Source organism: Nomascus leucogenys, chromosome 24 (genome assembly GCF_006542625.1).
Source record: "Nomascus leucogenys isolate Asia chromosome 24, Asia_NLE_v1, whole genome shotgun sequence".
In the NCBI taxonomy this organism is placed as follows: domain Eukaryota; kingdom Metazoa; phylum Chordata; class Mammalia; order Primates; family Hylobatidae; genus Nomascus; species Nomascus leucogenys.
Window position 1 is genome coordinate 27,263,123 of NC_044404.1, and position 22,263 is coordinate 27,285,385.

Sequence of the window (22,263 nt, forward strand, 5' to 3'; positions counted from 1 at the left end):
AAGGCTGACTGAAAAGTTGCTTTGGTGATGTGAACAGCTTTCTTGCCTAGCCCTCCCCAGCCCTGAGAGTGAAATGCCCAGTTCTTAGGCATGACCTTCAAATCAGTGCTCTGGAGGCAAAGGATTCCCAAGACCACTTTTCTTCCCTTTCCAGTCTTTCCTCTGGGGCCCTTAGATGTGTATCTCGCAGAGTAAGGGCACTAGGAGCCATGGGCTTTCTTTTCCAGACCACTCCAATCGCCTCATTTAAATTGCTGAATCTCTTGATTCATTTAGCAAATTTTCATCACCAGATGGATGCACTTTAAAGTAGCTGATTAACAGTGGTATTGATCTAAGCCACAGAGACAGACTTCAGGGGGTGTGAAAGGTGTCACACCAGAGCTGTCAGACTGTTGGCCCCAGCCCCTTCAAAGAATGCTACCAACAGTACACAGGCATTACCTACCCAGAAGTCCCCAGCTTTTCTTTGGACTCCACAAATTCTTGCCCCATCTTCATTTTCTCCCACTCTTCCTTACGTGTCTTGATTTTCCGTGGGTTTACATTCCCTCGATTTGGATTATCTTTCTTTTCTTTCTATAATGAAAAGGAACAGGAAGGTCTTTGTAGAACATTTTCCAAGTTCTTCATTAAAATTCTACCCATCTTCAAGGATGCATATCTAAGAGATGATTTGCCTAGACCACATACAATAACTACAGAACTTATAGAATTACTGGGTTTGAAGTGACCCAGAGGCCATCTAATCCAAACCATCCCTGGATGAAACATCTGCTCAATCCCACACTCAAATGCCTCCAGCAACGGGAACCCCACTTCCTCTTTGGATAACTCATTCACATTTTTGAAAAGCTCTAATTGCTAGAAGTTAGTAAACAGCTATTTATTATTTGCTCAGCCCCAAAGGTCAGTCAAGAGAGATGAGATGTAATGAGACCTGAAGTTATCTGGGGCATATATAAGGAAATAGTTTAAACAAAACAAAACAAAACAAAAATCAATGAAGAATTTTTCTGCCTGTGCAGCTGCTCTTGCCCCTGGCACTCTCTTGGGCCTCCTGGCAGCCATGCTAATGGGATTGAGGTTGCAACTGGTAGGTCACATACATACCAGGAAGAGTCTATGGGGAGGGAGAATCTCCAAAACCTACACATATCCCCCCAGCCTAGTCCCGCCCAGCCAGTAGCGAAGGCATTAAACTGCTCCTGTTGCAAATCAAACACTGCAGAACCTTGCGCTGCTCTCTGGGAAATGAGCTGCAAAACTGGTGGAGAAGGGACTAGCCTAGCTTGAGTGTCCAGCAGAGTCAGGTGCAAATTGCAAGAGAAATAAATGGTGAATAGAAAAGTCAATTTCTAAAACTCAGCCTGAATATACTCAATTGTTAATAGCACTGGGGGGAACAAACACATTTTTGGTATGATTTATACTTTCATCTTGGTTGCGCTTGGTGTGGACACATTTTTTAAGAGTTTCACCTGGCATCCAAGCAAGCAGCCACTCGAAATGATTACTTCACATAACACTGGCTTCCTTTTTATCCCCCTCCACAGTCGTGCCTACTGATGTGGAGAACAGAGGCCCCTCTCCCCTCACCCTATGCTTTCTCTTCTCTTTCATGATATCCTTGGTGTCCTGCAGCATCTTCTCCTTCCAAAGATCAAAGAAGTATGAAGGGTCTGTGTAGAATTTGAGTGCCTCTTTTCCATCGTCCCTGGGATAGAAATGAAGACAAGTAGCTGTCAGTAGACAGATGAGCTCCCAACCAAATCCAATATTCCAAACACCTACCAGTTGGCAGTTTTTACACCAAGGAATCAAGAAGTCATTTGAATCAATTGCATACCTCCTCTCCCATACCAGCATTTCAATGCCCCCGAATGGCACCTCTCTACTTATCAGACTTTTTACGAACCTTAGCCTTACTTTCAATTCCTGGTAGATGAATTTGCATTGTCAGGGCAAGTATAGGTGACAGCAGCAGGGATCCTGATTACTTCTAATGATCTGCATGGCCACAGAGATCTCCCTGAGGATATTCGGATATCCTGGTACATCAGAGGGGATTTCTACCACTGGTTCCTCTTTTCCCACCAGTTCCCCCAGGACTCTCTAGGAAGCATCAGTAGCTTCCCACCCACCGGAAACCTGTGTACGCATGTGGGGGTTCATGTGTATGCATATGTACACACATATACACGAAAAGTGTGTGTTTATAGCTGTTACTTCTCTGCACACACAGAAAACCAACCACAGCACTCCACCTTCTTGCTCCCTTCTAGAACAGCTCGGCATCCACATACACCCCAACCACAAGAGGGCTCCAGTGAGAAAAGACGGCCAGCTGTTGTAAGACCACAGGGTTTAATCACCAGCTTCTAATTAATGGCTGTGCCAGCGGGACAGAGTAAACTACTGAGTGTCCATATAAGGGCTATCTGCCAGACTCAGTGGTCCTAGTTGGAATCTTGCATTTTGGCATGGATAAGGTCCTCTCACTATCCAGAAAGGATGTGCTTAGGAGTGAACACTTATCTTAACATTATTCTGAACTACAAAGAACTGGAAAGGCAATTCTATTTCCTGCCCTCTAATCCTATCACAACACAGAAAGCACTTCCAAATCAAACATTAATAATTTCTATATTAAACCTTCTCCTGAGTTAGATACACCACTGCTTATTTCTGTTAGGCCAAGTTCAGATAACTGAGAGGCCATGCTAATTCTGATACTGTATGCTAAAAAGAAAAATACCATTAACTGAAGAATAAAATTCTCCTAATATCATTTGTTTATCCAATCCCACCACACAAACCCTATGTCATACTCCCTACAATATTATCAGTTGTATGACCCCTTTCTGCCCCACAACCCCTCTGCCCAAACCCAACAAGACTCAATAATGGAGGCTGCAGAGTCAAACCTCTGTCCTGCTATGCTGGTCCCTTTGAAAGCCAAGGGGCAAACATAATTTTACACAGTAAAATGAAGGACAGATGCCATGTACTTTACATCTGTGTGAGAAGGCTCCCTGAATCCGACTGGTGTCCTTGAATTTCACATGGGTACACACACACACACACACACACACACACTCTACCTTGCAGTGTACACGTCTGATAGAAGACATCCGCCTCCAGCTATCTGTAATTACTTTTTACCTGCTCCAAAGATATGTATGGATGTTAGCAAGATAAATAATCGCCTTCTGCCCCTCTTCAGTGGTTTTTTGCAGGATGACAAAACTACCAAACCACCAGAGGAGAGGGGCTTTAAGTTGTCTATAAGGCTACCTTCTTTTTCAAGTCCAGGCACAGCAGAGTAGGTCCTTTCAGAAGGAAATGTCCAAAGGATGTTCAAAACAAAGTGAACGATGCTCATTTGGAAGAATGCAAATTACTCCTTAAGCTTTGGAAAGACCCCTCTGGGCCCAGAGCAGCCAGTCCAAGAGGCTGGCCCCACTAACACACCCAAACATCTGGTAGTCTAGTGGTTTCCAAGTAAGTGGGAGCCCTGCTAGAATGGTGCCCCTGGGATCCATGCTGTAGGACCGCCTTGTAACAAAGTCCTTTTGGTTCTATAATAACTAAATTCCTTGGATGGAATCCAAGATGGACCTGGCTTATATGAAATTAAACTCTGTAGCATGCAATGGTTACAGTAAACTTTCAATATGTATTATATTCACTATGAATTTCAGAAACCAAACAATAATAAGTGACAAGTGTTTATGGGGTAAATTTTAGTTTCTGCTGCCACAGAAACTACCACAACTTTAGGGTAGGCAGTAAGCTTTTAGATACAATCCTGTGATAGAAACAACCGCTTCAGATAAAAAGACAATCTAGTGTTATTAAACCATAGGTTGAAAAAGGGAGGAGCTAGCCAGCCATTACCTGTAAGGGGTAAGATTGTTGAGAGGGGGAGGAGTATCACAGGTATTGTATGTTTCTAAGACAGGCACTGGGAGAGAGTTTCTGTCAAAAAGCTTCTGGTCTTGAATGGTGGAGCTTCTGAAGGCTTTTCGGGTGTTGATTCCTTGCAGTGACACTGAGAGAAGATGGAAGGCGTTAGAAAATGGACGACAGGCTATTTGAGCAAACACTGAGTCACACCAGTTGGAGAGGCCTCAGCTGCTGCACTTCTTGGCTGCGGCTGTCTGCAGCCAGGCTTTTTTTTCCCTCCCCCTCTGGGGAAGCCCCACAAGGCTGTCAGCAGCCCAGTCGTTTCACGACTGAACAAAATGAGGCAACACAAAGGTTTACTATGTGGCCAGATCTAGCAGGCCTCTCCTTAGGAGGAATGAATCTTCCAAGTACTTTTATGGTAGCAAAATATGATTGAGGGAGGGGAAATTTGAGAAAGAAGGAATTGGGGGAATGGGAGAAAGGAGAGCATGGGGGTGTGGTGGAGCTAAAAAGGTTCTTTCTGGCACTCAGGCTTGTGTCATTTCAAAGCAGAACTCTATAGGTCTCTGTGATTTCTCCCCTCATTTTTTTTTTTTTTTTTAAATAAATCCGGGAAAAAAAATTCTACCAAACTACTCAGCAGAGCCTGCAAATGCTGAGCTCAGCTTTCTTACCTTCTTCTTCCTTGGGATCCAGCTGAGTGACTTTAACTTGTAGTCGGTCCACCCTCTCAGCAAGGGAGCTTACCCGAGAGGCAAAGGTATTTGCCTGAGTAAAGAGCTCTCCAAAAATGTCCTCTGCATATTTACCTGGAAAGAGCAAAGAAACCAAGTCACTAGTGCATAGAAGTAACGTAAATGGTCACAAAAACTGGCTACTAAAGATCGTGTTCCCTAACCCCCAAACGCATACATATACACACACATACCCTAAGACGGTTTGGGCTATATGCAGATGACAGAGAAATACTCTTCATAGTTTAGGAAGTCTGCATATGTTCTATAACTAATAAGAGTGTTCTTGACAGATGTGCACAGTCATGAGACTCAAAACAGGCTGAATAAAACTGAAAGGTGTAATGTAAAAAATTAAGCCTGGAAGAAAAGATAATATTTCTACACATTTCCAGCCTGGGCAACATGGGGAAACCCCATCTCTACTAAAAATACAAAAATTAGGCAGGTGTGCTGGCAGGCACCTATAATCCCAGCTACTGGGGAGGCTGAGGCAGGAGAATAGCTTGAACTCGGGAGGCAGAGGTTGCAGTGAGCCGAGACCGAGCCACTGCACCCCATCCTGGGAGATGGAGCGAGACTCCAAATAAAATAAAATAAACTCTACACATTTGCCTATAGCCCTTAGCCTCTTGCTGTTCTGTAAAAGTATCTTATAAAATGGTTCTGAAAAAGAGATTAGGAGTTCAGAGGACGTTCTAGGTATCTAAAATTAACATGAAAAATAGGAAATCAGTTCCTCAATGGAGCCTTGAAAATACAGTGAACAACTATGATTAGTTGTGTTATCTTTGAGGGGCCCTGAGCTTATCAACAAGCCATAGCAGAGATATACAACTTCTTTTAAGAGGTGGGAAGGTTACTTTATGTTTTATAACTTATAATTTTTTTTCTTTTTTTGGAGACAGAGTCTCCCTCTGTCACCCAGGCTGCAGTACAGTGGCGTGATCTCGGCTCACTGCAACCTCCATCTCCTGGGCTCAAGCGATTTTCATGTATTAGCCTCCTGAGTAACTGGGATTACAGATGTGCACCACCATGCCAAGATAATTTTTGTATTTTTGGTAGAGATGGGGATTTGCCAGGTTGCCCAGGCTGGTCTCAAACTCCTGGCCTCAAGTGATCCGCCCACCTTGGCCTCCCAAAGTGCTGGGATTACAGGTGTTCTAGTCACCATGCCCGGCTTGTAACCTATAACTTTCAAAGTCTGCTCTAGGTTACAGTCCTTCAAATCTACATCTCAGGAACCAAGTGAAAAGCTGAAACTTTCAAGCCCTCTCTGAAAAACAACATACCAGTAGTCTCTTTCCACAATGTCTTGTTTTTTAGAAAAAGAAAAGTTCCGTACTTTCAACCCTGGAATGCAAGGAGAATTTGCAGCCAAAGAAACATAACAGCAATTTGACACTACCTCTATATTGTCATTCCAAGCCACAGGAACATTCTTACTAGGAATGAAAAGTGGTGCATCCGAATGAATATACCATCTGAGCTTTTTTTTTTTTTTTTTTTTTTTTTCGAGACAGAGTCTTGCTCTATCCCCCAGGTGGAGTGGTGGAGTGCAGTGGCATGCAATCTCGGCTCACTGTAGCCTCTGCCTCCTGGGTTCAAGTGATTCTCCTGCCTCAGCCACCCAAGTAGCTGGGATTACAGGTGCCTGCCCCAACGTCTGGCTCATTTTTTGTATTTTTAGTAGAGACGGGGTTTCATCATGTTGGCCAGGCTGTTCTTGAACTCCTGACCTCAGGTGATCTGCCCACCTCAGCCTCCCAAAGTACTGGGATTACACGCATGAGCCACTGCGCCCGGGCCTACCATATGAGCTTCTTGCAAGGTGAAGGCAGGCATAAGAGACCGTGCCCAATCAAACGATAATTTTTTTTTTGAGAACTATTTAAAGTAGGCTCTAATTTTTAGCTTCAAAACTACATTTATGCTTAGTCCATATTTGAGGGGGAAAAAAATAGCCTGAAAGGCCAAAACCGCACCTTCAGGGTGAACTGCAGCGCACCTTCCCGGTACAACCTGAAGAGTGGGGATAAGACCAATCAACTGCATATTTTGAATTGCTGGTAAATTTAAGTCAATAAAGACTTCTAATCAAGGAAGAAGCAAGTCCTTGCATACTGATCGTCTGTGACCTAAACAACTATGGGAAGCTCCTGAGCTCAAAGAACTCAAATCGGCTGATAAGCATTTCTACTCTGCAGGTTGAGGATTTTATTTGATCCCTGTTCATAATATGGCTAAGTTCCTATGAAAACCATACTGTATCATGCTTGTCTAGGTAATGGAAAATTGTGTTTGGAAGGCTAAAACAGAGAAATATGCAACATTATGTGTGGAAAATAAACCAAGCTCAAAAATACCTGTTAAAAATAAAAGAAGGCTAGGCGCGGTGGCTCACGCCTGTAATCCCATCACTTTGGGAGGCCAAGGTGGGCAGATCACTTGAGGCCAGAAGTTCGAGACCAGCATGAGCAATATGGCAAAACCCTGCCTCTACTAAAATTACAAAAAAAATTAGGCCAGGCGTGGTGGCTCATGCCTATAATCCCAGCACTTTGGGAGGCCGAGGTAGGCGGATCACCGAGGGTCAGGAGTTTGAGACCAGCCTGGCCAACGTGGTGAAACCCCATCTCTAATAATAATACAAAAATGAACTGGGCATGGTGGCAGGCGCCTGTAATCCCAGCTACTCAAGAGGCTGAGGCAGAAGAATTCCTTGAACCTGGGAGGCAGAGGCTGCAGTGAGCCAAAATCGCGCCATTGCACTCTAGCCTAGGTGAGACAGCGAGACTCCATCTCAAAAAAAAAAAAATTAGCTGGGTGTGGTGGCACACACCTGTAATCCCAGCTACTCAGGACGTTGAGGCATGAGAATCACTTGAACTTGGGAGGCAGAGGTTGCAGTGAGCCCAGATCATGCCACTGTACTCCAGCCTATCTCAAAAACAGTAATAATAAATAAAATGAAATAAAAGAAAAAAGAAAAATATCTATTAACCATCCAGCTATTCTGGAGGGGAAAAAAAAAACAATCAACTTACACCAAGAGTCACCAAGAGTACCTAGGATTTCCTGCTCCTTAAGTGAAGGGGGTAGTCATAGTAGAAGTAGAGGCTCGGTGTGGCACAGTGGTTTTCAAGATAAAATCTTACACAGAACCTCAACATATAAAACTGGTAACAATAAGATCTCTATTTTAAGAGGAAGTGAGGTGGTGTGAAGGCTTCCCCACTGTCTCATCACCTCAGGCCCGAGGCAGACTTAGAACTATACTGAGACATGGAAGGAGCAGTTGACTTCAAATCAGACAATCTGGGCTGGGCGCAGTGGCTCATGCCTGTAATCCCAGCACTTTGGGAGGCCGAGGCGGGTGGATCACAAGGTCAGGAGATCAAGACCATCCTGGCTAACATGGTGAAACCCCGTCTCTACTAAAAATACAAAAAATTAGTCAGGCGTGTTGGTGGGCGCCTGTAGTCCCAGCTACTCAGGAGGCTGAGGCAGGAGAATTGCATGAACCCAGGAGGCGGAGCTTGCAGTGAGCCGAGATCGTGCCACTGCACTCCAGCCTGGGTGACAGAGCGAGACTCCGTCTCGAAAAAAAAAAAAAAGAAAATTTGAATCAAAGTCTCAGCTCTTTCTATTTATACTCGTGTACTCATCAGCAAGTCACAATCTCCCAGCCTTAGTTTCCTCATCTGTAAAGTGGGGATAATATCTACCCCATCAAGTTACCATAAGCATTAAGTGAGCTAAAAATGTGAGTTGTTACAATGAGATTCTTCCTTATACTCCTCAACCACATTACATGACTTAAGAGTGTAAATACCTAAGGCCAGACACGGTGGCTCATGCCTATAATCCCAACGCTTTGGGAGGCCGAGGCGGGTGGATCACTGAAGGCCAGGAGTTTGAGACCAGCCTGGCCAACATGATGAAACCCTGTCTCTACTAAAAATATAAAATTTAGCCAGGCATGGTGGCACACCATCTTGTAATCCCAGCTACTCAGGAGGCTGATACATAAGAATCGCTTGAGCCCAAGAGGCAAAGGTTGCAGTGAGCCGAGATCATACCACTTCACTTCAGCCTGGGCAACGGAGTGAGACGGAGTCTCAAAAAAAAAAAAAAAAAAAAAGAAAAGAAAAAAGAAAAAAAAGTGTTAATTCTAAATACCCTAAGTTTTTGTTTTTCAAAATTTTTTTTTTATTTTTTAGACAGAGAAAGGCTTGCTCTGTTGTCCAGGCTGGAGTGCAATGGCACAATCTCAGCTCACTGCAACCTCTGCCTCCTGGATTCAAGAGATTCTCCTGCCTCAGCCTCCCAAGTAGAAGTACAGGCGCACGCCCAGCTAATTTTTGTATTTTTTTTTTTTTTAAAGTACAATTTCCATTTTATTTTTCTCCAGAGAATAGTCTGTCTTCAGTCTTTAAGAACTCAGCTCCTTACATGGGCTTTGGTGGGGGACGTGGGGCAGCACCCGCAGGTCTAAATCGGGGTGGGGGTGTTCGGGTCCTTGCGGGCTTCACGAGATCGATTCCTGACTACTTTGCTGTGAATTGCACAACTCACACAGTAATGTAGCTTCACATACAGCTTGGGAAGCACATAGGCATCGAAGACGCTCGCTTCAGAAATGTCCCTGACTGCTGCGGGCTCCACTATGTTTCGAATGACGAATTTCTTAATGGCCTTGTCCTTGGGCATGCATCGGGCACAGTTAGTGCAGCGAATAGGCTGCACGTGGCCGCGGCCCTTTTTGGCACGACCATTGTTCCTTCTTTTCTTTGTCATTTTGGAGGCACGGACCAGAGAGAGCTAATTTTTGTATTTTTAACAGAGAAAGGGTTTCACCATGTTGGCCAGGCTGGTCTCGAACTCCCAACCTCAAGTGATCCGCCTTGGCCTCCTCAAGTGCTGGGATTACAGGCATGAGCCACTGTGCCCAGCCTAAACACCCTAAATTTTAAGCTTAGAGGAAAATTTTAAATATAATTCCAATCAGTAATTTGATAGTATCTATTCTTCAAGTGCTAAAAATTACTCCAACTTCTGAAAACAGAAGTGTGATACTGAACTAGGGAAAACCAAAGTGTCTTGTTCAGAGTTAAATTTCACTCATTCAGATTACCAAGACAGACCCAATATCCATCATTATCCAACATTCATAACAGATACCACATTTTGCAAAAGATTCTAGGAAGCAGTCTTCAATTTTGTTTTTTCCTTAGCAGAACGCTTCAAATGAAATGTTACATGGAAGTAGAACAGGTAAAACTGATTTTTAAAAATGTGAAGCTGCTCTTATTGAAGTCTGAGTGGGAGTCTTGGAGCTCCCCAATGGCATGCCCCACCCCCTCACCCACACTGCAGTCAGTTAGAAACCCAACATCTAGCTTGATTTCCTAATGACCCAAGTGGGGGTTCCATTCTCCTGAGTGGCCACAATACTGATACAAAGTGCTGGCTGGCTGTGCCTATATTTCCTAAGATACAGCAACCGAATATGGGAAATGCCAATCTCACTGTTCTGAGAAAAAATAAGAATTCTGGATGTGCTGTCACAGAGCAATCTATGGCTGTGGAATTTTTAGTTTTATGCTTTATCCATTCCATAATCAGACTTTCACTACTAAATTGAGAAGTTCCACCCAGGTACAATGCACATGAGGCCAAGGTCATGAGCCTGAAGCACATATGAACCCTTCCCTGCACTCCTCTCAGCTAGATGAAATCTCAGTCATCTTTCAAGGTCCCATTCAAATGTAACCTCTTCTGTGAAGTCTTCCTTGACCCTGCCTATCCCTACCTGTGCCCCCACTACCCACAGAAAGTATTCTTTCCATTCCTACATTCTTTGTGCATCAATAGCACGGAATAGTGGGAAATATATAGGCGTGAATTATTCGACATTTACTGAGTTTCTACTGGGTGACAGGTACTATACACGGTAGACACTGGGGTTCAAGGACAAACAACACATGATTTCTACCTTCAACAATTTTTTTTTTTTTTTTTTGGTTGCCCAGGCTGGAGTGCAGCAGCGCTATCTCAGCTCACTGCAGCCTTGACCTTCTGGGCTCAAGTGATCTTCCTACCCCAGCCTTCCACCTCAGCCTTCCAAATAGCTGGAAGTACAGGCACAAGCCACCACACCCAGCTAATTTCGTTTATATTTTGTAGAGACAGGGTCTCACTATGTTGCCCAAGCTGTCTCAAATTCCAGGGCCCAAGCAATCCTCCTGCCTCAACCTCCCAGAGTGCTAGGATTACAAGCATGAGCTATTGCGCCCAGCCAAGAATTTTTAATTGAGACATAGGTGATTTGTGATATAATGTGATAGAACAATATAGGCACATAATGGGAGCTCAAAGGAACACTCTTAGCCCAACCTGGAAGAGAAGATTCCTGAGCTGGGCCTTGAAGGATCAGCTACAGGCAGCCAGACAGACAAAGATGGCAAGGGCTGTTCAGCCAGGGGGGATAGCAAGAGCACTGTATGGAAATATGAGAGAGCATGGTCTGTCTCAGGAGAACTACTAGTAGCTGATAATTCATTCTTTTTTCCTTTCCTCTTTCCTTTTTCATTTTATTTATTTATTTGAGACAAGGTCTCGCCCTGTTGGCCAGTGCTGGAGTGGCATGATCATGGCTCACTGCAGCCTTGAACTCCCAGGTTCAAGCGATCCTCCAACCTTATCCTCCCAACCAGCTAGGACTACAGGTGTACACCACCACATCTGGATAATTTTTTAATTTTTGTAGTGATAGGGTCTCAGTATGTTGCCAGGACTGGTCACGAACTCCTGAGCATAAGCAATACTTGTGTCTCAGCTTCCTAGACTACTGGGATTACAGGTGTGAGCCACTAGGCCAGGCCCCCTTTTTCCATTTTAAAAGACTGTAAAATGAAGGCTGGGCATACTGGATCACACCTGTAATCCCAACACTTTGGGAGGCCGAGGCGGTTGGATCACCTGAGGTCAGGAGTTTGAGACCAGCCTGGCCAACAAGGTGAAACCCCATCTCTACTAAAAATACAAAAAATTGGCCAGGCACAGTAGCTCACGCCTGTAATCCCAACACTTTGGGAGGCCGAGGTGGGCGCATCACAAGGTCAAGAGATTGAGACCATCCTGGCTAACACAGTGAAACCCCGTCTCTACTAAAAATACAAAAAAATTAGCCAGGCATGGTGGCGGGCGCCTCTAGTCCCAGCTACTCGGGAAGCTGAGGCAGAAGAATGGCGTGAACCTGGGAGGCGGAGCTTGCAGTGAGCTGAGGTAGCGCCACTGCACTCCAGCTTGGGCGACAGAGTGAGACTCCGTCTCAAAAAAAAAAAAAAAAAAAAATTAGCTGGGTGTGGTGGCACACGCCTGTAGTCCCAGCTACTCGGGACGCTGAAGCAGGAGAATCACTTGAACTCAGAGGCGAAGGCTGCAGGGACCCAAGATCTCGCCATTGCACTCCAGCCTAGGCAACAAGAGTGAAACTGTCTCAAAAACACAAAAATTAAAAAAAATTTGTAAAATGGAAGATAGATTGTAGAAAATGAGGCTAGAAAGGAAGGTAGGTCTTGGAGGGTCCTGAATGCTAGGCCAAGGAACTTAAATAATTCCACAGTGAGGAAGAGGGGAGAGAAATAGTTGCGACGTGTACTCTGACTATAAAAACCCTTGTTACATTACAAAAGTTAACACAGAACTTTTTTTTTTTTTTGAGACGGAGTCTCGCTCTGTCGCCCAGGCTGGAGTGCAGTGGCGCAATCGCGGCTCACTGCAAGCTCTGCCTCCCGGGTTCACGCCATTCTCCTGCCTCAGCCTCTCTGAGTAGCTGGGACTACAGGCGCCCGCCACCACGCCTGGCTAATTTTTTGTATTTTTTTTTAGTAGAGACGGGGTTTCACCGTGGTCTCGATCTCCTGACCTCGTGATCCGCCCGCCTCGGCCTCCCAAAGTGCTGGGATAGAACTTTCAAAGCTTCAGAAATTCAGAATCATAAAAGTAAAAAGTGAGATTTGATTTTTAGGCAGATCACTCTGGCAGGGATATAGGAACAGATTTAAGGGGGTTGGATCAGAGAAGAAGGTAGAGGGAGGCTTGGGTAATAGTTTAGGTGAAAGTCAATGAAGTCTAAACCAGGGCAACATTGGCAGAGACAGAGAGTAAGGGACAGAGCTGAGAAATCTGTAGGAAGGCTGAGTTTAAACACTGACTTTGCCTCTTACTGGCTGTATCTCTTTAGGTAAGTTAACTTAATTTTTTTTTTTTTTTCTGAGATGAAGTCTCGCTCTGTTGCCCAGGCTGGAGTACAGTGGCACAATCTCAACTTACTACAACCTCTGCCTCCCGGGTTCAAGCAATTCTCGTGGCTTAGCCTCCTGAGTAGCTGGGATTACAGGTGTGTGCCACCATACCTGACTAATTTTTGTATTTTTTGTAGAGAGGGGGTTTCACCATGTTGGTCAGGCTGGTCTTGAACTCCCGACCTCAAGTGATCCACACCCTTCAGCCTCCCAAAGTGCTGGGATTACAGGCATGAGCCACTGTGCCTGGCCAAGTTACCTTATTTTTCTGAGCCTTATTTTCTTTATCTGAAAAATGGGAATACCACCACCTAATCTCATAGGATTACTGAGAAGATTAAATGAGATAATCTATGTCAAGATATTATCCAAACCTGGCATAAAGTAGGCAATCAACAAATGTGGGTTCCCTTCTCACTCTCTCCCCATTCTCTCCTCTTAGGAATTATTTCTTTCTGCCTCCCCTTGTAGATTATGAGCTCCTGGAGGGCAGAGACAATTTCTTATTATTGCCTCTTATTGAGTATCTCCTCAGCAGCTGCTACATAAAATATGTTCAACACATGTTTATTGGATGAATAAAGGATCAGTTAGCCCCCATAATGGAAGAAAATATTGTTTCCTTGGGCATAAGGTGACTTTGGCCCTCACATCAGCTTCCTCAAGATAGAAGTGGTCTGATCACAAGTGGGAGTGTGAGCAATGGCATCCATCAACACCACCCTGGAAAAATAGCTGAGAGAGAGCGTAACTTCAGTAAGTGGAAATAAGAAGCATCATTAGCTAGATGTTCTTTGTCCTGTGAAGAAGGAACCAGTGTGTGATTGATTGACTTCCACCCATTTGGCCTTCTCAGAGAGAGAGAGAGAGAGAGAGAGAGAGAGAGAGAGGCAGAAATTATGCCTTTAAAAAGCAGTGAGGTCTCTGCAGCCTTGATGTGCTTCCCTGTCAGCTGCACTGCTGTTGTGCTACTGTCAGTGTTCCTTTGTATAAGGCAGGCACTGGCAGGGTTTCATTTCTTCATGATGCCCCATCTAGGTTTCTCTAAGCCCTGGATCAACTGAGATGATCCCTGAGGTAGGTGAAGGCTTAGGAATCTCAGATTCCATACATCATCTGGTCATAGAGTTCTGTCTCCTCAGCCTCCTATTTTAAAGGCTGGGCCTATTGCTATACGGGGGAATGCAGGCTTTCTTGATATTCCACTGCCTGCACTAAGGGCAGTGATGCAATAGGAGGGGCGAGTATCTGAAATAATTCACACCAAGATGCCTTTGCTAAGGAAGATCACTAAAATGGCATTTTGACGGAGGTTCTTGTGGGAGCTGGAGTGGCACTAGATAAATGCAGAGCCAATCCAAGCATCTGCCCTTCCCATATCTCAGCTTCAAGCAAACAAAGTCAACTTGATTCAGAATGAAATCCAAACCACATGCATGTACCCCACCCAAGGCAGTCTCATTCATTCTTGCCAATTAAAAAAATATATATAGTTGAGCTGGCTTTCCTTCAGCTCCAAAACAGTCTGGGCTAACCCCCATCTTCCTCCTAAGGAAGAATGGCTCCAGCTACTATTTGTGTCACTGTATGTTCACACAGCTTGCAAAACTCCCAATACCCCAGAGACTGCAGAAGTAATTTGTACCCTGAACTTGGACCTGGGGGCTTGCAGCGCAATTAAATGTGTACCAGGGTGGACGAGTCAGTCAGAATCTCTCCGAAGGCATGTTTGCTTTACTCCTCTTTGGGAAGAAAAGGGGTGGGGGTGTTGGGTAGATAAAGACTATTGGCACATTTGAGGCTTCAACAAAGTCAGGCTACATCGAACAGCTCGTGTAATTACAGGCACATTCCCCGACCCAAGATACTGCTCTGTGAACCTCCCACTTTACACACACAGAATTCTGCTCTGTCATTCCGTCTGCAGTTTTTGCTGCAGCCCTTCCTGCCACCCTTCCCACAGATTTCTGTTGAAGCAGGTGGAGGGGGAGGGAGGAGGGAACCTAGAGGGTGGTGGTAGATAAAGAAAGTTGAAGAGAAGAAGCTACACCAAAAGGGAGCCTCTCTTTGGGGAGGAGAGGGAGGATACATTTTCGCATTACCTAGGGAAGGCAGATGGGGGAGAAATAGGAACGCGGGAGGAGAAGGAAACTAAATAAAGAGCACCAACGACCCCTGAGGGCAAAGCACAGGCTCTCGGAGGCACTCACTCAGGCTGCCCAGCTGTCGGATGACATTTGCCAGGGTGATGTTGGTCACGCATTCCAGCTCGCTTCTAACGCTAGGCAACGTCTGACGGCACAGGTGCCTTGGCTCGATGTTCCTCGTTACTAACGGCATGGTGGACCTGCTTCAGGCAATGTTCTGAATGATGAAAAACAACCTAAAAAAGAAATAACAGGAAAGTATTACTCAACCACAAATTCCAGGCACACTAGGGCTGTGTGAATCTTTTTTTTTTTTTTTGTCTTACTCTGATCTAAAACAGCTTTAAAAAAAATCTTCATTCCCCCTATCTTTTTTTTTCTTTCATTTTTAAGTCCTCTCTCCCCTGCCCTTTTTAAGGTCTGCTATTAGAAGATCTGCTATGTAAGTTTAGAAATTCTGGACTGGTGACTGCTGCCTGAGGTACATAGGCAGCATAGAAACATTAAAGTGCCAACTACTGCTCCAACCAACCAGAGTCTCCAGAGTCAAGGTGGCATGGTTAGAAAGCAGCCCATTCAGCAGACAATGGACGGTATAGATCCTATCCCTGGGGTGTTCATAACTAGGACAGATCAGATTCTATGCCACCAATTATAAAGATCAAAAAAGAACACTGTCACCTGATAATTTCCACAATGAAATCAAGCTGCCAATAGTGATTGATATACATCAGGATATAACTTTTCCAGTCCTTCCTTGGTGAATGGCTGTTACTGTATAGCTAACTACTAGGCCGGGCATGGTGGCTCACGCCTGTAATCCCAGCACTTTGGGAGGCTGAGGCAGGTGGATCACCTAAGGCCAGGAGTTCGAGAGCAGCCTGGCCAAGATGGTGAAACCCTGTCTTTACTAAAAATACAAAAAATTGGCCAGGTGTGTCACGGGTGCCTGTAATCCCAGTTACTGAGGAGGCTGAGGCAGGAAAATTGCTTGAACCCGGGAAGCGGAGGTTGCAGTGAGCTGAGATTGCGCCATTGCACTCCAGCCTGGGTGACAAGAGCAAGACTCTGTCTCAAAAAAAAAAAAAAAAGTATAGCTACACAGCTAACTACTAATGCCCGTATCTCTTAAGTTTAGTTTGTAAATTGACCGAACGAGAGAATATAAAGTAAAAATTTTACACGTTCAATATGTCAAACATGATGCTGAGTAAACTGTGTTGTAAGATTCCCTGGTGCTTTCTCTCCTACCCAACAGCTCCCTTTCTCGCTCCCATCCGGTTCAACACACCTGGGCCAAAAGGCTCTAGAGACAGCAGGAAATGTCTGGAGCAGATCCGGAAACCTTCCAGTTACTGTTTCTTATCCGGTGGGCTGAGCCCCTTTCCCTAGGAAATCCCCCAGCACTTCAGGTTCATGCTGAGCTATTGTTTTAGATTTAGATTACCAAATTCCTAGTTTTACAAGGATAGGAGGGGGTTTTAATTTCCACAAAATGGATATGACTACAGTCAAGGCACAATGGACTGGTCCTCTTTCCACATCTTATAAAACTAAAGAAATCTAAAACAGCCTAATGGTTTTCATGCTAGGGAAAATGACAAATTCACTTCACATGAAAAGGTAAAGCATAAAGTTAACACATCTAAGTCCTCAATTTTTTTTCTCATTTTTTATTCTTTTTTGAGACAGGGTCTCGCTCTGTCACCGAGGCTGGAGTGCAGTGGCACGATCTCAGCTCACTGCAACCTCCACCTACTGGGCTCAAGCGATCCTCCCGCCTCAGCCTCCTGAATAGTTAGGACTACAGGCATGCACCACCACGCCCAGCTAATTTTTGTATTTTTTGTAGAGATGAGGTTTTGCCACGTAGCCCAGACTTGTCTCGAACTCCTGAGCTCAGCCTCCCAAAGAGCTGGGACTGTAAGCATGAGCCACCGCGCCCAGTCTTTCCGTTTTTTTGAGATGGGGTCTCGCTCTGTCATCCAGTATGGAGTGCAATGGTGCGATCACAGCTCACTACATTCTTGACCGCCTTGCTCAAATGATCCTCCCACCTTAGCTTTCCGAGCTAAGTCCCCAGTATTATAAACTCCTCTTTATATATTAAAAAAAAAAAAAAAAGCAAAACAAGGGTTTACTTACATCAAATCTTAAAACACCAGCTCATCACCAAAAAGTTGACTGTGAATACAAAATGCTTAAACCAAACTAAATATTACAGACATATTGTCTGACCAAAAGAGAGAAAAAAATCTTTCAGGCTCAAAGGGGGAGTAGAACCCTTTGGAACAGACTGCTCCTTGTTATGGACATTCTGATCTGCTACAAGTAAAAATAAAACAGGAAGCCAGCAGCTTGGGGAACAAGATTTCCTGTCACCAACAGCAACAGCCCAAGAACCAAGAGAATCAGCTGTTTGCTTATAACTTTGAACCTCCCTTTAATAGTCACTGTGTGGCAGCTGTGCCTATCTTTGGGGTGCAGAGGTGTTTCCTGAATACTTGTCTACTGTCTAAGGAAATGATTTCCATTCCACTCCTCTGCTGAATTCCCCCTTTGACCCCATGGGTTTTCTAGTCCAAACCCTGGACTTTCCAATTTAACTCTTTCCCTCTTTTATTTAATGTAAAGGGTATCAGGTACTAAGATGCAATCTTCAGTAACACATGGTAAAAAGAGAGTTTAGAACAGGAAAGGTGGGAGGAGGTTACATATCAAAGAACCTTGCAGGGCTCCAAACACCATCCTCTAGGTGTCCTTAGATTCCCAAATTTCAAACTTTTAAGACCAACCAGAAATTTGGTGTACAGCCAGTAATGACTGAAAACAGCCACTGTGGCTCTTCCACTGGTAATCATTTGAGTACTCATTCCAGCTTCTCAGAGGAGCTAAAAGAACCAGACCACCTTGAAATGCTGTGCTGAATGTGACCAATGACAGGGCATTCTGGACTTTCCCTCTGGATACCTAATGGAAACTGATTCCAGATGGCTACATAAATTTCAGGTTGAGGGTGGAGGGCAAATTCTAACACCTTGGTACTTTAGCATTTATGGTTTTCTAAGTGCCTTGGATAAGCAGAACAAACAATTAACTGTATGTCATCTGTTTGGGGTTTACCTGGAACCAAGTTTTCTAAAGCAAATGGCTTCTTGTCAAAAAGGCCAGTTACCACAACCAGCGGGAAGGTACTCAAGAAATAACAATATGTCAATATCTATTAGGACAAAACAATTAGAAAAGTTTATCTGCTATTGTTTAAAGTGATTTGTTTCAAAGCCACCAAAGAGAGACAAAATTCCTTGTTGTGTGAAATGACATGCACCACTGCTCATTTTTCTTTTGGATAATCAAGGATTGGTTTGTACAAGAAGCATGGAGTTATGCATGATCTGAACCACAACAGTAACTTGACCAAGAAGAAAAAATCTTACATTCAAGTGAAAATAAACTTTCAAAAAGATTTCCAGGCTCTCTCTCACACTTCAAGTTATAGAAAATGTATGGGCTTTATGGAGTCGAGACCTTCTTAGGTTAGCACCCTGACTAGTACACCTTACTAACTGTGTGATCTTGGGGGCAATTTTCCTAGAGACATTAAATAATATATATAAAATAAAAGATCCACTACAGGGCTTTTAAAAAAAGGCAGTTATGGGCCGGGCGCGGTGGCTCATGCCTGTAATCCCAGCACTTTGGGAGGCCGAGGTGGGTGGATCACGAGGTCAGGAGATCGAGACCAAGACCATCCTGACTAACACGGTGAAACCCCGTCCCTACTAAAAATACGAAAAAGTAGCCGGGCGTGGTGGCGGGTGCCTGTAGTCCCAGCTACTCGGGAGGCTGAGGCAGGAGAATGGCGTAAACCTGGGAGGCGGAGCTTGCAGTGAGCCGAAATCGCACCACTGCACTCCAGCCTGGGCAACAGAGCGAAACTCCGTCTCAAAAAAAAAAAAAAAAAAAAAAAAGGCAGTTATTTGTGGTTCCACAGACCCTAGGCAAATCCTCCTGTAGAATAAATCCTATTCACTGATAAATATTTTATCTTATTATTTAAGAGACAAGGTCTCACTCTGTCATCCAGGCCTCACTCTGTTGCCCAGGTTGGAGTGCAGTGGCATGATCATAGCTCACTGAAACCTCAAACACCTGAGCTCAAGCGATGCTCCCACCTCAGCCTCCCAAGTAGCTAGGACTACAGGCACATGCCACCATGCCTCGCTAATTTATTATTTTTTATAGAGATGGGGCCTTGCTATGGTGTCCAGGCTGGTCTCTAACTTTTAGCTTCAAGCAATCTTCCCACCTTGGCCTCCCAAAGTGCTGGGATTATAGGTGTGAGCCACCATACCCGGCCCCTCACTGATAAATATTTAAAAATACTTTTAACCATAGACATATTATATGGTGGAATGCAATATTTACATAAAAAATGCATAAAGACAAAACTCTAGCCTTCAAAGGAATTTGGCAGGTTTTTCCTGGAGGCTGCTTCCAGCTGTGATCCTGGACCTCCTGAAGAACATATACTATCTCATTCTTCTAGTCTTTCATAACTGGATTCCTCATCTGAACCACAGAACAAAAAGGATGATTAGAGTGACAGTTTTCTCAATTCCCCTCAAGACTGTACATAACTAGCACCATTTTACGAGTACTGGAGAAAAGTTAATATACTACATACAATGAATGCCTAATGACATTAAGATTTAAATCTTTCATGGCACTCCAGTTGAGAAAGGCTTCTCTATCATCAGTAGCACCTTACTGGTATAGTGCACTAGATGTTGGGGAACCAATGAATTAAGGAAGTACAACAGGGTCACATTTGCATTTTAGACAAATCATTCTGCATAAGCACAGGAGTTATATGTGGGCAGGAGAAGGCTGGAAGTAAGAAGACCAATTGGGAAATTCTTCACAGGCTGAGAAAGAGAAAGTAGAAATGTAAAGGCCCACCCTACCACAGCTAGCAAATATGAACTGAGAAACTAGACAGGTGGCAGTTGCAGGGGTGAGCCCAGCCCTTCAGCCCCACCTGCTGCTCTCTTTAGTTTTATACAGTTATACTCACAAAGTGATAAAATGTATGTTTCTTTATCAAAAGTGTCAGAAAAGAGCTGAATGCTAGCGCCAATGAAGGAAAATGAAGAGAAAGTGAAGAAAACCAATGAAGTGGTGGTTCTTGGTCAAAAAAGGAAATTCTAGATACATGAAAGAGTGGAATGCTCTATCTTTATGGAATCTGTGAAGGTCTTTTTCAGACATCTTTTACTTTGATTAGGGAAATTATATACTATAGTGATATCTGCTAATTTGAGGATTTGAGAAGGTCTTACCTTGGGAGATGTTAAATAGGAGAGGAATTAAATTAGAACTGCTGAGAATATAAAAGTTACAGGGAAGTAGATTTCAATTTATCTAGGTCATTTTAATTAGAATTGTCCGATAGTAGAATGGCTTATCTTTAGATAAGGTTATGAGTTCTCCAGCCCCATGCTCTGGATGACCAGCTATTAGGCATGTTGGGGGAGAAATTTCTAGCATTTATGAAGGTGTTGGAAAGTCAGACTAGATGACCTCTACAATGCCTTCAAATCAAAGACGTTATAATTCTTATTCTGGGCTTTGTGTCCTCATCTACAAAATAAACAGACTAAGCTAAACATCTTTTAGAAGCTTCTCAGCTCTAAAATTTCTAGATTTGCTTCTACCCAAGCTGCCATGATCTCCTCACTCAGCCAACAGCCACCTGCATTCTGAACACACAATCAGAGGCACATTTAGGGACTGTAGAGAGGGGTAGATTATAGCCATGAATCATGCCCCTTCTCCAGGTCTACATTTGTCTAATTACTAGGACCTGTGAGATCTAGAATGGCCCAAAGGAAGTTCCAGACAGAGCCCTGAGGTTATTCATATCCAAGAGGCTCCCGGACTGATCGAGGAGTCAGCCACCCAAAAAATTCCAAAGAAAAACTGCATTTTGGACCAGCTCCAGACATCCAGGCCAGATTCAGCAGTAACCCCATCTTCATCTGTAGCAAGTTTCAGCCTAAGGGACTTGAGAATGAGTCTGAAAACAAATAAAAGACTGCCAGACCTTCCTAGCCATGGCCTGGCAGTACCAGTCTGGACTGTGAGTGCCATGATGGCATTCATGCTTTGAAATGGAAACTGGATGAGGCCCTTTAAGGTCCCCTCAAACAGTGAGATTCTTCAAGTCTATATATTTGAAGTTATCATGCAAATTTTTTTTTTTTTTTTTTTTTTTAGACGGAGTTTTGCTCTTGTTGCCCAGGCTGGAGTACAATGGCACAATCTCGGCTCACCACAACCTCCGCCTCTCAGGTTCAAGCAATTCTCCTGCCTCAGCCTTCCCGAGTAGCTGGGATTACAGGCATACAGCACCATGCCCACTAATTTCTGTATTTTTAGTAGAGACGGGGTTTCCCCATGTTGGTCAGGCTGGTCTCGAACTCCTGACCTTGGGTGATCCGCCCACCTCGGCCTCCCAAAGTGTTGGGATTACAGGCGTGAGCCACCATGCCCGGCCTATCATGGAATACTTTTATATATCACATTTGGTCAGTATAAAGTTTTTTTTTTTGAGACGGAGTCTCACTCTGTTGCCCAGGCTGGAGTGCAGTGGTGCGATCGCCGCTCACTGCAAGCTCCGCCTCCCAGGTTCACGCCATTCTCCTGCCTCAGCCTCCCAAGTAGCTGGGACTACAGGCACCCGCCACCACACTCGGCTAATTTTTTGTATTTTTAGTAGAGATGGGGTTTCAGCGTGTTAGGATGGTCTCGGTCTCGATCTCCTGACCTCGTGATCCGCCCGGCTCTGCCTCCCAAAGTGCTGGGATTACAGGCGTGAGCCACAGCGCCCGGCCCAGTATAAAGTTAAAAAGAGACTCTGGGGCCAGGCACAGTAGCTCACACCTGTAATCCCAACACTTTGGGGGCTGAGACCAGAAGATTGCTTGAGCTCAGGAGTTCAAGATCAGCTTGGGCAACAAAGCGAGACCCCGTCTCTGCAAAAAATTTTAAAAATTAGCTGGGTGTGTGGTGCTAGATGCCTATAGTCTCAGCTACTTGGGAAGCTGAGGTGGGAGGATCACTTGAACCCAGAAGGTTGAGGCTGCAGTGAGC

General features: G+C 44.4%; 2 protein-coding genes across 4 annotated transcripts in view; both read right to left on the reverse strand.

The window, feature by feature from the left end:
• The window catches only part of WASF2 (WASP family member 2), an 88,924-nt gene that overhangs the window by 9,799 nt on the left and 56,862 nt on the right, over positions 1-22,263 (reverse strand). For 2 of the 3 annotated variants that reach the window (XM_030805900.1, XM_030805902.1), the window contains exons 2-6: positions 15,172-15,344; positions 4,587-4,721; positions 3,901-4,054; positions 1,600-1,717; positions 449-579 (exon numbers count right to left, since the gene is read on the reverse strand). In XM_030805900.1, coding sequence (XP_030661760.1) covers positions 449-579; positions 1,600-1,717; positions 3,901-4,054; positions 4,587-4,721; positions 15,172-15,301 — 668 coding nt within the window. In that variant the 5' untranslated portion in view covers positions 15,302-15,344. Of the gene's footprint in view, positions 1-448; positions 580-1,599; positions 1,718-3,900; positions 4,055-4,586; positions 4,722-15,171; positions 15,345-17,253; positions 17,577-22,263 lie in introns of those variants that run through there. The other variant, XM_030805901.1, reaches the window with a different exon arrangement.
• On the reverse strand, positions 9,034-9,477 carry LOC100584854 (40S ribosomal protein S26-like). Its single transcript, XM_012498547.2, has one exon. The coding sequence runs from the start codon at positions 9,447-9,449 to the stop codon at positions 9,144-9,146; it is 306 nt and encodes a 101-aa protein (XP_012354001.1). The 5' UTR covers positions 9,450-9,477; the 3' UTR covers positions 9,034-9,143.